At 41.1% G+C, this 18,108-nt stretch overlaps 1 protein-coding gene across 1 annotated transcript; it reads right to left on the bottom strand.

The window, feature by feature from the left end:
* Window positions 1–4,195: 4,195 nt before the first annotated feature.
* Window positions 4,196–17,217, bottom strand: PNN (pinin, desmosome associated protein). The gene is made up of 9 exons (XM_061611699.1): window positions 16,896–17,217; window positions 16,033–16,104; window positions 13,395–13,463; window positions 11,607–11,679; window positions 11,424–11,518; window positions 8,425–8,500; window positions 6,727–6,882; window positions 6,510–6,648; window positions 4,196–5,806 (listed from the first exon to the last, which is right to left on the bottom strand). The coding sequence occupies exons 1-9, from the start codon at window positions 17,006–17,008 to the stop codon at window positions 4,554–4,556; spliced, it is 2,046 nt and encodes a 681-aa protein (XP_061467683.1). The 5' UTR covers window positions 17,009–17,217; the 3' UTR covers window positions 4,196–4,553.
* Between the last annotated feature and the right edge of the window lie 891 nt (window positions 17,218–18,108).

Here is an 18,108-nt window from a genome sequence, read left to right as displayed (position 1 = left end):
TTTTCACTTTTGATAAATGGAATACAACTTTGTAAGTGGGTATTCATGGTAAAAAGGTATTTTGAAGTGGCTTGCCTTCTCCATTGCTGAGGCTGAGAAACACTGGCTGGTTCAGAATTACCCAGTGTCGTCTTAAATGTATGGTCTCCAGGCATAGTATAGCACCTTAATCATAACCCTTCCTCTATAGCTATGTACTTTTACAGTTAGGAATGGGATTTCTAAAGAAAATATAAGAAATAAGAACCCCTATAACTATTAAAAACCTGTGATCATGAACTTTCAGTCAACCTGTTGAGCGAGCCAAACCCAACCTGGTATCGTTAAGGAACATGTTAGCTGGCCGATCAGGAACAATGGATGTTCCAATGAATGCTCGAAGGCACATTCACAATAGTAACTGTTTTCAATTGGCCCCAAAAACCATCAATAAGGTGAGACAGAACAATGGTGATGATAATAAGATGGACAGAATATTGGAATAAGAAGTAGAATTACCTAATCCTTTCTAATTGGTTTGGAAAGATTGCAGGGAGGAGGAACTGTGATGTTATGTGGACAGGAACTTGTGGGATTGGTGAACTACTGTCACATGCTGTAACTGTACTGTAGAAAAGAGCTTGCACACAGTGCCTCATTGCAGTCCTCTCCAGACTTTCTGGGAGGCTGACCCTGCATATGCTTGTAAAGAATAAAGGCCTACCTGTTTGCTTCAAGCCCGTGACTTCAAATTTCTTCAAGGACTCCCAGTAAAATATCCCAAAGGAGAAAGTTCTCCATCATACCTTGGCACAGTCATTAACCAAAATGGAGACAATAGTCAAGAAATCAGAAGAAGGCTAGGACTGGGGAGGGCAGCTGTGAGAGAACTAGAAAAGGTCCTCAAATGCAAAGATGTATTCTTGAACACCAAAGTCAGGATCGTTCAGACCATGGTATTCCTGATCTCTATGTATGGATGTGAAAGTTGGACAGTGAAAAAGGCGGATAAGAGAAAAATCAACTCATTTGAAATGTGGTGCTGGAGGAGAGCTTTGCACATACCACGAACTGCGAAAAAGACAAATAATTGGGTGTTAGAACAAATTAAACTATAACTATCACTAGAAGCTAAAATGATGAAACTGAGGTTATCATACTTTGGACACATCATGAGAAGACATGATTCACTAGAAAAGACTATAATGCTGGGAAAAACTAAGAGATGGATTGATTCCATAAAGGAAGCCACAGACCTGAACTTACAAGATCTGAATAGGGTGGTTCACAACAGATGCTGTTGGTCACTAATTCATAGGGTCGCCATAAGTCATAATTGACTTGAAGGCACATAATTTCTTTTAATATAAAATTACCTATGCTTGTGACTGGACCCTGTTGGTCATTTTAATGACAGCAGCATACTCTCATGGGTGGTGGTGGTTGGTATTTATGTGGAATCAATCAGTCAGCTTTATAACTGTTATTCCGATGCTACTGAACAGTGTGCAACTCATTCCTGATGAAGTAAAACCTACTGTAGCAAATTAGGCCTGAGGAATAAGGAAGTAAGGACTACTTCCAAAGTAAGACAGAAAGGGGGTGAAGAGGGGGATGAACAAGGTAGCATAGTGACTAAGTGTGAGGAGTAAAGTTCCTGGCTAAAATATCACCTCAGTGTTTCTGCATTCACTCTTTCCAGTATGAGAACAAATCTATCTTAACAGTCTGTTGTAAGGACACCCTAGAATTTGCCAGCTTAATACTGGTGTGGGCATACAAGTTTGATGCACACCAGTTGAAGCTGGTAAGACTATCTGCCCTTCCCCCTCTCCAAATCCAACCTAGAACATGTTAGATGCTCTTGGATACATCTGCCCATCCACCTCCCTCTTCACATATCCCTCTGCTGCTTGTAGTGCAGCAGGTAGCAAATGAAGAAAGCTTTTTGTGTAGTGGTGGCTCCCTGCCTTTGGAAAGTCCACTTTAGGAAGGCCTGCCTTCTGCCACCTTTTAGGTGAAACATTCCCCCAAATTTTAAAAACTAATTTTGATCCTTTAGTTTTATTTGGATTTGTTTTTCTACTTTGTACATTTAAAACATTTGAATAGAGCATCCAAACAGCTTAGAGAACTGGGGGCTCATTGTCCAATGGAAACTAAGCCACATCCAAGAGTACATTGGCGTTTCAGCACCAGGAAAAACCACACCTCTTTGCTCAGGCTTTTATGAGTATGTGACGTTTACTGCCGTTTTGTCTGTTCTCATTGCTGGATGTTTTAATTGCTCTTAATGGATTTTAAGATTTGGTTGCTGCTTAGAGGTCTATGATGAGTGGGATACAATACACATAAAATAAATTGTATTTTCAAGTTTAATGCAGCAAAAATACTTCAGCCTGCAATTCTACACCCACTTACTGGGAATAAGCACCAGTGTACAAAGTTGGCCTTGTTCTCTTTACATGACTATGCAGTTTGACTTCTTAAAAAAGGTGACCCAACTAGATGAGCAGATTAAGAGATTTAATGCAAGTACCTAAAAACTGAAGATGACAAGTGCAGTCTTTAGACATTCCCCTTTTCTTACCATGAACTATTATTTACTTAATTTATACCCTGCCCTTCCTCCCGCAGGAGCCCAGGGAGACAATTAAGGGACTGGCTGCCTACTCCAACACATATGCTTCCCCTAAAAAGGAGTCTTCTTGCTTCAGAAAGTTTACCCATATGCAAAATCTGATGGGGTGGTGAGTAGGGCTGTAAGCTCAGCAAGAGCACGTTTTAAATGCAGAAGGGCCCAGGTTCAGTTTCCAGTCTCTCTCAGTACAGCTAAGAACCTATTTGAAACACTGGAAAACTACCATCAACTACTTGTTGGGTCTGAAGCCTTGAGTCTGCAGATGTTGTTGGACTACAAGTCCCATCATCCATACCCATTAGCAAGTTGGCTGGGGATGATGAGAGTTGTAGTCCTACAACATCTGGTGGGCTCCTGCTAGGAGGAAGGGCAGGATATAAATCAAATAATAAACAAACAAACATCTGGGGACCCAAGGTTGAAGAACACTGCTGTAGACAAGAGTTAGATGGACAAATGGCAGCTTCCTAGGAACTATGATTAAATTAAGATTTCCAATATGTTTGCAGCCCTACCTATAAAGAAACTTGTACACTTTCAAAAGGCACTGGTAAAAAACAAATAAACCACCTTATTGGAGATCAGTGTTAAAATATTTTTGCACATTTAAAACTATACCCCTTCACAGAAACCCTTCCCAAGCCTCATTCAGGATACATACTATAGATTAATGACTCCACTGTTAGGTATGAGAGGTCAACTAAAATGTTTTGAGGGGTAATTAAACACAACATGAGATTTCTGGTGTCTTTTCAATGTATGATTATGGCTGGGAGTGAAAATTCTAGTTTGTGTCAGACCATTTGGTTTTGGTAGGCGAATAACAGGTATAAAGGGCTTTTTATTTAACAGTAAATGCAGAATACAGAAAATAGTATATAAAGCTACCTTTATTTAGACTTTTACAGAACAGGCCAATGAATACACTTACAGGAAGTTTAAAAACAGCAAGTCACCTTTTTACACCAACTATATTGCCATCAACTTGCTTTAGATGTTACAGAAATGCGAAGTTTTGAGATCAGCTTCCCCATTCAACAGGTATTCAACACAACATCTTAATCCCAGATTATTATATTATACTGCATTTTTATTGGCATTTGAAGGTTTAGTCTGTGGCCAACAATAATCTAGTTTAGAAGTTACCTATAGCCTTCCTCCAATACACTGCAAAGCACAGAAATGAATGGAAATGCAAGTTTAAAAAAATATTCTAAGCATTATTCTAGAACTAGGAGAGGGGAAAGGCTTATGGCAATACCTACAGGACGTCTCTAAACAGATTTTAGATGGCCAAGTCATTAGAACTAGCCTGATGTACCTACTTTACTTCCATCTATGGACAGTTAGTTCATCAACAAACATCAGTAAAAGCTGGAATCCATTTGTATCATGAAAGCACAGAAAAGAAAACCTGAATTATGTCCAGGTGTGTGCTCCTTCATAGAACGTGAGAATTCGCCTTTTAGCAATTAGAGGGGAAGTGTTAATAGGCAGAATATTCGACACTCTGTATGAAGTATGACAAAGGAAGAAAGGTTTCTATGCAAGATGAAGCGCAACAGGCTCTCAAACCTCTGTAAAATGCACATTTATTTCTACAAAAGAAGACCTGATACAGAAGTGAATCACACAAATGAAACTAGGTATCTATTAAAATATACAGAAACTCTTTAAGCAGATGATATTTAAAAAGATGAAGGGGTTGTTGATCCTTTTATTTGTACACATTTGCATCTTCACATAATTTGATAAGCAACCTTTTACGAAATCATGTAAAAAGCACAAGAATTGCTTGGTAAAGAGTCTGCATTTCTCCAAAAGATTTTATACAGCATGCAATTAAGGCAGACTTTTCTTCCTCACATGGAATCCTTTCACTCATCATGTAATCTTCTGATGCAAAGATTAGGCTAGGGAGCCTCGTCTCTTGTCAACGCCTTTTGTCTTTCCTGTCTGATTTACGGTCTCTTTCACTCCGCGAAGTTCTTTTGCCTGACCGACTACTTTCTGATATAGACCTCTTTCTGTCCGACCTTGAACTTTTATCCTTTGATCCTTTTGCATCTCTGCTACTACCTTTTGAAGACTTGTGACTTCTGTCTACTCCTGCATTATCCCTTCGCTTCCGATCCAGACTCCTTCTACGCTTTCTCTCCCTGTTGTGCCCATGCCCTCTGCTTCGACTTCTGCTCTCGCTGCTACTAGAACTACTGCTACTCTCTCTGCTGCTACTTCCGCTAGTGCTGCTGCTGCTGCTGGAACTACTCCGACTACTACTGGTGCCACTGCTAGAACTGCTGCCACTACTACTACTTGTAGAACTAGTACTACTAGTGCTGCTGCTAGTACTTCGACTTTGACTTTTGCTAGTTTTGTTCCGTGCTCTACCTCTGCTCCTGCTCCTAATCTTGTTCTTGATTTCTACAGTTACTGCCTGGATTTGGTCTGCCTGTGTTTCAGGCAGCTTTTCAGGCACTATAATTTCTTCTTTGTCTACCTGAGGCTCTTGATCTTGAGTGGATTCCAGCTGTGGTGAAGGTTGTGACTGGACCCCAGCCTCTGATACTGGAGTGGATTCAGGCTCCTTCTCTCCTGCCTCATCTGGTTCAGCTTCAACTTCTGGCTTGTTGGCTTCCTCTTTCTCCAGGGGAGCAATAGGCCCCTCCTGCACTGACTGAACACTACACTCCATTTCTGGTTCCACTTTTTTGCTATTCTCATTTTCTAGTGGTTCTGCATTATCTGCCTCATTAGGTTCCACCACATCCTGCTCACCATCTACTGGCAGTATATTTTCTTCCTCTTTCACCAACACAACATCCTCATCCTGACTATCCTGCTGCCTGTCATTCTCTTTAATCTCTGGTCCCTCTTCTATTTTAACCTCCATTGTCTCTTTCTGTTCCTCTTCCTCCTGTTCTATCTCTCCATCACTGTGACTAGCACCTACCTCCTTTTCTTCCCCTACCTCTTCCATTTCTACATCATTGCTCTGATTACCTGTCTCCATCTCTTCCACCTGCTGAACCGCCTTACCCTCTTCCTGCTCCTTGTTCTGGTCTTCCTTCTTTTCTTCCTTCTGCACCTCCTGGTGTTCTTTTTCCTTCACAGACTGTCGCCTGGGCCTGGCTTCCATTTTGTTAATTTGCTCAGCGAACTCAATACGCCTATTTTCAAACAGTGCTGAAGAATGATAGAATACACACCAAGCTTATCATGGGTAAAAGCAGAGTTTCTGCTTACTTACAGATCACTTGTGCCACTCCACAAAAGGCAAGTTTCATACACAGAAGTGATAATCCATGTTATTTACCCCTGGGTCACTGGCGAACTGGATCCAGTGGGTAGGCTAGATCCTTATCTCCCCCCTCTGGCCAACTTTGAACATGTGAGTAAATCACTATCATAATGACATGGGGTGATGCTATGCAGGGCTCTCTTCAAGCACCAATGTTCAGCTGATAATCTGCACTTGCAGGAAACCCTGTAATTTGATCATCAGTTGATAGTTGGGGCTTTAAAACACCTTGCAAAGAGATTTGCAGGCATCAATCAGCTGTGCCTGCAAACCCTTTTTTGGCCTAGCCACAACTTTTCCTACCCACACCGGACATTAAATCCGGCAGGTACAGGGCAGACAGCTGCGGTTTGCATAAATTGGCCTGGTGGACCAAATGGAGAGGTCTGGTGAGTTCCCCACTACTCCCCACCAAGAGATATGGTACATATTGTACACAGTGATACTGTATAAACTGAATACTTACCTCCCTCCCTCTACATTAATTCAACTTAAAGCATTTTACCAACATCAGTTTCACTTATACTAGTGAAATCCAGATGAACTTGCATAAAAGAGAATGCCTCTACGATACCACCAGCAACATACCATTTAATTTTTTTTGAGAATCATCCAACAGCTTCTGTGTAGCAGGACACATTCTGCCAGGTATGTAAAACAGATGAGGTTTTGTCTTTGTTCTTATGTATTTAATTATTTTGGCATTATGATCATTCCATTCTTCTTGCTGGTAAAGAAAAAGAATGTTTTTTTAGTATCATCTACAACACAAACACCACACAGCAGCTGGCAAATTCAGACTCACCAACTGAGCAAGTTCAACTTTTTGTTCCAATAGGCGCAGCTCTGTTTGTTTAGCACGTCTTTCCTCAAAGAGTTCTCGCCTCTCATTTTCAACCTGTTTTCTCTCTTCCTCTGCCTGCACTTCAAGTTTCTGTTCAATTTCTTGCCGTCTTTTTTGCTGAGGTGGAGAAACAGTTTCAGATTTGATTAAGGTTAGTTCAGTATTTATTGATTTGTATACCACTTAATGCCAAAATAGACTTCTAAGCCTATTCTGTTACCACAAACAGTATGATTATCACAATATACAAAGTTAATTCAATTGTTTAAAAAGTCAAATGAAAGTATTCATCCCAATTGCTATATATTCTATGGCACACTACCGTAATCAGAAGCAATGTACAGCTCCACAAGAATATCTGGTTGGCTAATTTTATTCATGCGTACTGATTAGGTATAGCCTTCCCCACATATACCTATCTGGTCCTTGAGATCTTCTCTAGGTTTCTCCACCTAATGAAGTGAAGTGAGTGGCTACTAGGGAGAGAGCTTTTGGCGATGGTCCCCTTCATGGAATGCTCTCCCCAAAAAGGCTCATCTGGTGCTTTTATTATGGACCTTTTAGCTTCGGGTAAATACTCTTTTATTCTCCCAGGGTCTTTAAAACCTGTTAAATTATATGCTTTTGTTTTTTAAACTTTTTCACTAATTTCTTTTCCCCATGCTGGTTTTATATTGATTCCATGCTGCTTGTATCTATGCTGACCTGTAGGTCATGCCTGTGCTGACTTGTACAGAATTTAGTTAGCCTACACTGTTTTCACACCTTTTGGATTGTATCTTAAATTTTTAATGTTTATAAACTGCCCAGAGGACTTTGTTGATGGGTGGTACAGAAATGTAACAAATAAATATCTGGTTGACTCCTGTGTTCATGTATTCAAAACAAAACTGAAGCCCTGATATAGAAAAAGCCTTACTTTTTACTCCTTACTAGGTCACAAATTTTGGCAGCGCTTGGTAGCCAACCAGTGCTTCTAGTGGCTCAAGAAACTTAGCTTTCTCATATTCTGCTCCACAGAGGTGGATACTGTATTACTACATGTTCTCTCCACCTTGTTACTTGTAAGGAGCAATCCAAACCCCAAATCCACCAGGATGAATGGAGTTTGGAATAGGTGGATTTCCTGCTGAGCCTGAATTCAGCCTGGGCTGCAGTGGCTAAAGTCCCTTATCCTGGCTCAGCTGGAGATATGCAGGCTTAAATCATCTATCCTGGCTCAGCTAGGGCTCAGTTGAAGCCCAGCCTCTGCTCAGCTGGCTAAGATAAAAAAGGGGAGCATTCTGGGAGGGACGGAGCACGGAGGAGACTTACCCCATTCCAAACTCTGTTCAGCTCAGTCATGCAACCTAGCTCAGCAGAAGTTACACTGGCAAAAGGGTAGTGCAAGTCAAACTCTATTTTAAGGTTATTTTCCCTCTTATATTGCACAACAGGATTTATTTCTGAGAAAACATTTTAGGAGCTCTTCCTGTTCTCTTTACACTTGAAAAATGACCCTCAAAGACTTAATGCTTTCAAAAAGAAAAATCATACACAGCTAGAAAGTGACTGGGGTACTAGAAGATTCTTCCCACAAAATGGTATAGAATTCTCTCATTGTGTGGAAACAGTATATACTCTCTCCCTCTAATGAATGTTACTTAGAATTAAGTTTACCCTCTCAGTAGCAACAGTTGATTCTTGTTTGAACTTCTGAAGAGTACCCATCAACAGACCAAATATGCGCCGATTCCTAACACAGCACAGAAGAGGAGAAAAAAGATATTATACTGCACACTGTCATATGTATTTATTATGCGTATATACTAAAACAATTTTCAAAAACTTCCAAGGCAGTTAGCTAATACTATGTAAAACAAGAGTGCAATGACACAACATGGTGCAAAAGCCATTTAAAAATCAACATAACCATTGGATGGTGTAAATTTCTACAGCCAACATAAGAGGATAACTGAAGATAAATCCAGTGGACAACATTGTCAACAAAAATATATTGTCTACAAACATGTTAAATTCTACAAATTCTTAATTTATGACTCAGACTGGAAGGTTTTTTTCTAAGGCTGATGATGACAAGAAGATATACTGGACAGGTTGCTGTTATTAAAATCAAAGTCACTGTTTCACAAGGAACCTCAACCACTGACTTTAGTGAGGTTGCAGAAATCTCTGCAACAATTCTTAGTCCCTCACACTCCTACAGAATTGAATTAGTCCTTAGAATCCTTAGTCCCTCACACTCCTACAGAATTAGGCTAATTTACCTTTTCAGTGCAGGGACGCCTGTAGTTACCTGCTTGACTTACAGTTTTGTTGGGAGCTATACAAGTGAGAACTTTGGTCCAGACAGCCAATTTTCTGGGGTGTGGTATGCTGGGAAATAAAATAGTCCCAGCATTGCTATATTCACATATCTTCTTATCACCACAACTATTCCATTGCAATCCAGGACTGCCATGGATTACCTTTGCCAGATTTGGTGCATTCAAGTGCTTTGAGCAGAGATGGGTGAATGCAACAAACACACAATGCAACAGCAAAGCTTGGATTTAGAACAGATATCTGATTTTTACTTCAACTATAGTAAGTTTCTTCAAATGCAATTTAAATTAAACAGCAATATTTTAAAGTATATCCATGAATTCTAGCATTGTGAGAGGGATAAAAACTCTCTATCCACTTGTATGCATTTCTATCATGTCACTGTAACTCGCCTTTTGTCTAAACTAAAAATTTCCAAATGCTGCTTTCCTTATAGGGGAGTTGCTCCATCCCCTTGATCATCTTGGTTGCCCTTTTCTGAACCTGTCCTATCTCTACAATATCTTTTTTGAGATGAGGTGACCAGAACTATACAGTTTTCCAAATGATGTCACACCATAGATTTATATAACAGCATTATGATATCAGCAGTTTTATCTTCAATCCCTTTCCAAGTGGTCCCTAGTACAGAATTTGCTTTTTCCACAGCTGCCACACACTGGGTCAACATCTTCACCAAGCTATCCACTACCACCCCTAGGTCTCATTCCTGGTCAGTCACCACCAGCTCAGATCCCATGAGTATATATATGAAATTAAGATTTTTTGCTCTAATATGCGTAACTTTACATTCATTTATATTCAGTTGCATATACCATTTTACCATCCATTCCACTCAGTTCAGAAAGGTCCTTTCAGAGCTATTTGCAATCCCTTTTTAACAACCCTGAACAATTTACTATTATCAGTACATACAGAAATTTATACCCCCCTTTTCTTTATAATAAAAGCAAAGTAGCTTGGGCAAATAGTGGGTTGTATTCAACTGAGTCCTACTCAGATATTGAGCCCTACTCAGATATTACTGAACCTAAATTAGCTAGCACTGAATGACTACAGCCCAATCCCTAGAAAGCCAAGTCCTGTTTCACCACCAAACTTCTTTAATCCAATCTTAATGAAATATGCCAATTTATAACACTAAAAAGATTGTTATATATTGTTATATAATGGAATCTATTCGTCTTGCAAACACATACCACATATGGCTAATAATGGAAATTTCTACCCCTCAGCACAAATGAGATTCAAGGTATGAGGGGACACAATTCCCACAGCCCAGAATTCCATCCTCACCCCACCCAACACATACATAAGATTATGCTTGAATTAATTTAATTCTTTAAAAATTTATTTGGACACTTTCCCACAAACTGCAAATCGGAAATTGATATGCAAGCAACCCCAAACAACTCTAAGTTTAAAAGTGAGATCTTTTGATATTTAAGATTAGAACATGAAGTTTTCTTTGTAAGAGAAGCCAGCACTGTGGTAAGCAAGGGCAACAAAGCTCTGACAGCCCAAGTCCGAAGAATTTATTTACGTTATTAGATAGTCTATAAGCTGCTTTTTACGATTTCCCCTTAAAAACTGGGATATAAATCTACACAATTAATAAAAACATTGCTTTTATTTAAATCAATTGTCCCTAACAGGCTGTGAAGTCCTGTTTCATCACCAAAACATAACCTAATCTTAATGAATATGCCAATATTCCAAGCTTTTGCACAGAAAGGCAATAAAGTATGATTATTGTTAATTTCCAATATTCTTTCAAGATCAAGACTAAAATCCTACACATACATCTGGAAATCAAGCCCACCAACATTAATGGAGCTTACTTCTAAATTAGCCTGTTTCAGATCAGACCAAAGAAACAAAAAAGCAACGGAACCATTTTCTTGAAATTACATTTGGAAGAATGCCCAAGCTTTAGAAGACACAACACTGTAATCTTTACCTAGAGCTTTTACATTCAAGGAATAGTCACAAACAATTGTCTGAGATCAATGTGCTTTCTCAAGGTCTTATTTTGACTTACAAATAAACAAGCAATGTGAATTGTGCACAGCAACTTGAAGAGAACATTTCACTAGCTGTTGCCCAAGTTTGTCACTGGCATGTTATTAGCCAATCTTTCAAACGGACATGGAACCTGATTTGTACAGCACGCTACACTCAGAAACAGCTTAAGGCAAAATGAAATATTTGACAATGTTTGATTTAAGAGAAAGCACAGCATACAGGAACCATCAGCATTTCTTCCTTGCTTCCAACTTCTAAGATATGACGGATTTGTATTATGTGCTTGAACTGTGAATATCATAAGATACCTTTGTTTCCCTTTTTCATCCATAGTTTGATCTTGAATAAGATCTCGACGCGTTCGCTCTTTGGAGGTAGCAACAACAGAAGATTGCAACGCTGGCTGCAAGGATAAGTCAAAGTTAGGTTAATCAAAGCTATTTCACATTTCTTTTGCATCCCTACCCCGCCAACTTCCAGGCATAACTTACTTTTTTAACATCATCATCCTCTGCGTCGCTTTCATGGCGTGATTCTCTCCTTGTCCGACGTTCCCCAGCCAGCCTAAATTAAAAAGAGTATCCAAAGCATCTATTTTACACTGGAACCATGGAAAAGCTTTACATAGGCTTAGAAAATAGTGTTAATTAAAGCAAAATAACTTCCCCTTTCTTCGTCACTAAACTAGAATAAAGATACTCTGCTTCAAAATCTACTTTGATCCAACATGGGATCCAGTAACCCCCTCTGTGGGAATGCAGATGCTTAAGCTTACCCGATTTCTCTCTTAGCTGATGCTTAGTATAGATTCCCAACTTGGGAGATTTTTATGCAGTGTTGAGGGCTACAGATAAAAAGGAGATCCACAGAAGCTTCCTGTGCAAAGCCCTGGATCCCAGGCATTAGTTAACCACGCAATTTCTACACCATTTGTATTAGCTATAAAAGGACAGCCTTTCAAAACAAGAGCAGTTAAGAGAAACATGTCACCAATTTCTGCTGAGACCTGGTAATGTGGGACGGTCTTAGAACAACTAAACAGCTGCTTGCTGAATTTGTTGCTTTATTACCATTTTTAAAAAGGGAGCTCACAACCTCAAAACCCATTTGCTTTTGTTTATATAGAACATGTTGTAGTGCAACAATTCCTACTGTATTGAAAGGAAAGAAATCTTCAACTGAAATCCTAGAGAAATCAGAATCAAATTCCACATACTTTTATGCACACTCCTGCATACAAAAAACATGGAATCTAGACATACCAATGTAAATTAGTGAGGAATCCTAAGTATGGGAAGCCAGCGTAATTCATTCTGGCTTATCATAGAATAGAACCATAGAATATAGAGTCAGAAGAGCCCTATAGGGCCACCAAGTCCAACCCCCTGCTTGATGCTTAAATTAAGCCAGTTTAAAATATGCCACTTCTAAACCCAATTAAGGAGCAAAGCTACTGCTGGGTAAAGCTACAATCCAATACATACTTACCTGGGAGTAAGTCTAGCTGAACCCAATGGAGCTTACTTCTGAGTAGACATGTATTGGATTGCAGCCCAAAGCTGGCAGAGGTAAAAAAAAAGCCTTTAAAATAGTTTTACACCCTTTTTTCTGGTGTCAGTTCCATTAGGTTGCCAGATCATATGACTGAGCTGAATGGACGTAGGATCCAAACTATGTTCCCGCCCCCACCCCTTTTTGGGGGACTTACACTGGTCTCGGCAGAGCTGGGGTTGGGGACTTATGCCATCGTAGCTCTGACTGAGCCAGAGACCCACCAGATCCAAACTTACTAATCCCAGCAGATCTTGAGTTTGGATTGCTCCTATTTACCAATGCAACTTGAATAATTTCCCCTTCTTCCCTCCCTGTTCCTTTTGTATGGGTCAAGTTGTAAGCAACCATTTAAAAATAAGTAACACCTTGAGCACTATATAAAAGCCATATATAAATGTAGCAAGTATAGTGAGTCAGCTAAGTAGTTACCCTGTTCTTGAAACTCTGTGGAATTCCCTCCCAAATGATCACCGTCACGCCCCCGCTATGATGAGCTTCCGCCGGGCCTTGAAGACCTGGCTCTTCAGACAGGCTTTTGGGGTGGGTTAGATTTTTTATATTGTTGAGCTTTTCATGTTTTAATGTATTTGTATGTTTTTATTCTGTACGTCGCCCAGAGCGGCTGGACAACCAGCCAGATGGACAACTAATAAAACAAATAAATAAATAAATAAAACTAGCGCCATTTAATCCTGTTCTTGAATCTAACTCCATTCTCTACCCACCTATTGGTTGCTCCTTCTAGATCCCTCTGTTTGGCTGGGGGTCCTCCTCCGCTATCTGAGAATCCACGCCTGAAACGAAACAGCAGACTAGCTGATTATATGCCCCAAACAAGTGTTTAAAGCCAACACCCCATAATGCTTTAGAGATGAACACCTTCCTTTGTATGTAACAAGCTTTAGAGCAGTCACGCTATCCACATTTAACATCTATATGAAGCCACTATGTGAATCATCAGAGGGGGCTGGAGTGATATGTCAACAGTTTGCTAAAGACAGCCAGTTTTATTTACCTTTGTCATCTGAGGTGGGCAAGGCTGCAGAAGCTAGACTGGTGCTTGGACTCAGTAATGGTATGGATGTGGGCTAATAGACAGAGGTGGAATCTTGGCAATACAGAGGCGCTGTAGGAAAATGGTTCTCATGTTGAGGAATTAGGTGTATGGCCTATTCTAGATGGGGGTGCACATTCCTTGAAGAAGCAAGTATGTAGTTGGGGACACTCTTGGATCCAGCCTTGTAGAGACCCAGGTGGCCCCAATGCCATGAAGCATCTTTACCATCTTTGGCTTAATCGGCAGCTATGAACATTCCTGAACAGGAATTGCCATAATGACCCACTTTCTGATAACCTCCTGTGTGGATTATTGTAATATGTTGTACTTGGGTCTGTCCTTGAAAACTTGGAAGCTTCAGTTAGTGCAGAATACAGCTACTGGAACTGTCAGTCCAACAGCATTGTTGGGTACTTGAGACTTAGGGCACAGGCCCATAGCACAAATTTGCGTATGTATAGATGCTAATTAAGCTGACTTTCTGAAGGGTAAAAACTCTGGTTGTCAAAGCTATAGGATGCAAAAGGATTTTCTGGGCCTAATACGCTGCTTGTGGGGAAGAGCTGCTGTTTATGCACATACTAAAAATAAAAAGTGCCTCTTGGCAAATTAGAATGGCAAGTGTCCAAGGTCTCACCCTGTGTTTTGTGGGGTGTCCAGCTGCCCTGTAAAAAAGTATAAGTTTAAAAGGGAAAGACATCCAGGACCCTGCACAAAAGACCCTTGGACTACCCCCCCAAAAGGGTGTTGGTTCAGTCAGATGGGATCACATCACACCAATTCTGAAAGAGTTACACTGGCTGTCTTGTTGCTTCTAAGCCTAATTCACGGTGTTACTACTTATCTTTAAGACCCTAAAATCACTTGGGATTCAAATACTTGAAGGAGCACCTCTCCCTATACTAGTCTGTCAGTGCCTTAACATCTTCAGAGTGGGCTTTTCTCAGTTTCCATCAGCGGGGAATTCCAGTATGTGGTGATGCAGGAGAAACCATCCCTGTGGTGGTGTCCTATTTGTGGGATGCCCTCTCCTAAGATATACAATTCAGTGATTTGCTCACACAATTTAAGAGTTTTAAATTTGATGCTCGTGTAATCTGGTCTGTATTGTGTTTTTAAGCTGCCTTTCTATTATTGTATGGTTTACTTTTATGTTGTGTACCCCACCCTGCTATAGGAAAAGGGTGGATTATAAATATTTTAAATTTGTAATTCATCTGAGGTGAGAGGCAATAATCAGAGAAGCCACTGCATCTGCCTCTGTTGACAGGAAAGGAACTGTATGTGTAGCCTCTAAAGTGCTATGGCATTTAAAGTAATTAAGTTCTACTAAGAAATGCACCTCTCTACTAGAGAGGCTGTAGCTCTTTAATAGCTGGGGGAGATATCAAAAGCCACATGTGCAGTTTGAACCACTTCACACTATGCACTAAGCTCTATTCTCAGTATCAGTGGCTGGGGGCAGCTTCTAGGAACATCTCACTGACAGTAAGAGGACAGCTCGAGAAAGCAGATGCTACAGTTACGCATTACACAAACTAGGATCCTTTAAATTCTATATAAAGCTATCCATAATAGGTGAAAACCTGGAAGATTGTTTAGGTTACATGATGCCAGTAACTCAAAAGCTTATTCTTCACTTTAAAAAGGTGAATAAATGTAACAATTTAAAACTTCCCAGTATTAAAACTTAAGAACAAGTACTAACTAGCCCAAAGATCTCCAGGGCTGAAATGGGTTGCTGTACAAGCAAGCCTAAAACACCATCCAAAAAGAACCAAGTATGGCCCAAATCGTGCCAGTGTTAGGCTACCCTGGTGCAGATGATATGTAATTGTTGGCTGCCTACCCTAGGGTAGTAATAATGGTACACAGACAAAAAGCCAAGTGGTAAGTTGTAAATGTCATATGCTGAAATCTCTGCAGAGAGCAGTATCACAGGTTCCACAGCACTGTGGTAAACTGTTATGGCAACTGAACACTTCTAACTCGAAATTACTAAAGTTTCCTAGGTTAGAAAAGAAGCAGAGCTGCACACAACTTCATGACAGCAGAGACAGCACAAACAATGGATAAACATTGCATGGCTGCCTGAGAATACAATACTTTGGACTATGGGCAGAACCGCTCTCCTCCCACCCAATGCACAGGTATGGCAGTTAAATCCAGACTCTAACTACATTAAATCAAAACATTAAAACAGGAGTTCATACTCTTTAATTTCTAATCTTTAAACACAAAACAAAATTTCAGGCAGCACAGGAGTTGCCCTCAGCACTGTATATTCATCATCCATAAATCCTCACCTCAGCAATATACTTCCACGCCCCCTACCTCCACCAGGGCCTGTGATGGTCAATAATCTCCCTTGAGCAGGCCTGAAAAAAAGCCAAGGAAATAATACCCATCAGAAATGTGAAAATTATGTACAGAAAAAATACCCCCCCAAAGGAACACTATTAGAGACCTAGTGCAAATGAGTTTTTTGAAACTCATTTGCTAGCGTCAGTGATGGGGAAGAGAAAATGACAACTTCTACTGTGAGCTGGCTCCCCATAGTCTATTTTATTAAAACATTTTAGTCTTCTGCATGGAAGGAAGCAGAAGTACAGAAAATTGCAGTAATGTTGCCTACCTAATGGGCAGGAGTACAGTTTTATGCCAGAATAACTTGGGCCGATTTAGACTACAGCCCTAAGAATACTTTACTAGGGATAAGTGAGCCCCATTGACGACAGTGGGAACTCGTGCTTGCATAGGGCGGCGGCACTGAGCCCCAACTCACGTGGTCACCGCTAACGGATGCACTAGCACGCCTCCCTCTGCACTGACTCTTTCCTCCCCCTCCCCAAACCATCCCGCTCGAGACTCTTTCTCTCCACCTCCTTCCCCTCCCCCTTTAATCTGGTTCCCTGGAGGAATCGGTGGAGACACGATTAAAAGCCACCTCCATTCCCCCTCAATTTATTTCCGAATTGGAAAGGGACGTGGGGCACTTAATTTCGAAGGTAACGCAAAGCTCGGTCCCCTGACGCGTTGGGAGGGGGGGAACGGGCGGGCGGGCATTTAAATAACGGCAGAGGAGCCCCTCATTGAACCAGCCTACCGGCCTCATCTCAAGCCCAGCCCGGAACCCCAGCCAGCCACTCGTCTCTTCCTCCAGCCTCACCGGACATCGTTGGGGTCCCGCCCCGTGAGCTTGCGAATATTTTCATCGACGTGCTTGAGGCTCTCCTTGGCCTTCTCGAGCTGCTCCTGTAGAGCCCGCACCGCTACCGCCATTCCAGCCACCAAAACGCGGCCTAGCCAGTCAGGGCCCAGCAGAAAGCACGGCTGGGGTAAAGGGGCGGGGTGTATCAGTCCCGCCTCACGTAACGTGGTTCCTCCAAGCACTCTACCAATCGCGACTCAAAATTTGGAGCGACAATTTTCCAATCCAACAGCCGCACCTAATCTCTAGCGAGTCTCCTCGCGGTGAGATTAAGTGGTACTTGGGTGGTCCAATCATAGGCTTTCTTCTTTGCCAACCAAGAACTCATATTGGTAGAACGGGGTCGGTAATACCACTCGACGACCGCCTTGCTTCGCTTATCCTGCCAATCACTAAATGCCAAAGCGGAATGACATCTAGATAACCAACCGAATTGTACATTTGCTGCTCAAGTGAACCAATCAGCGATCGGAGGTGGGTTTTATTCCCTCTCCATCGTATACCCAGTTTTACTCATTTTCGCGCGCTGATCGGGTCATGAGGTGCTTTGAAGTGCAAGGGGCGGGACTAAACTCAATTCTAGGGGCGAGTGGTGTCTCGAAAGCAAAACTCGGTTGTGCAGCGCAGTGCTGTTCACTCTTACTAGGAAGTAAGCCCCATTGGTCAGTGGAGTGTACTTCTGAGTAAACAACCACAGGATCAGAATGCGAAAATAATAAGTTGAAATAAATAGCATAAACCAAAATATGCGAGGTAGATTATAACTACTAATAAATGCATCCACAGCCATTGCTGCATGGGCACAGAAGAAAACATACAAGCATGGGGCTAAAATGTCACCAAACAGAGAAGGCGGCAGCATGAATGTTTCCTGCTATCATAACCAGAACAGAACTAAAAAAGGTCCCTCATGTGTTTGGTCAGATTTCGATTTTTCTGCCTGCAACATCTGTCTTCCCTATGCTATATTATCATACAAAGCTTCTCATTAAAGGATGGGGAAAGCCCATCTCTGTAGGTACAGAAGGATTCTGGGGAGTGAAACTATCAAGGGCCTTGTCCAGTGATCAACAAGGCCTCTGACAAGCCTGGCAAAACGCAGCATTCTAGAGTTCACTAAGATCCATTAGTCTCCAGAGACAACCTTTAGAGGTCCATATGCCTGTAGACT

The sequence above is a fragment of the Rhineura floridana genome, chromosome 2, assembly GCF_030035675.1.
Source record: "Rhineura floridana isolate rRhiFlo1 chromosome 2, rRhiFlo1.hap2, whole genome shotgun sequence".
Lineage (NCBI taxonomy): Eukaryota > Metazoa > Chordata > Lepidosauria > Squamata > Rhineuridae > Rhineura > Rhineura floridana.
Note: the sequence above shows the minus strand (reverse complement) of the source record. Positions and strands in the feature narration are given on the sequence as shown.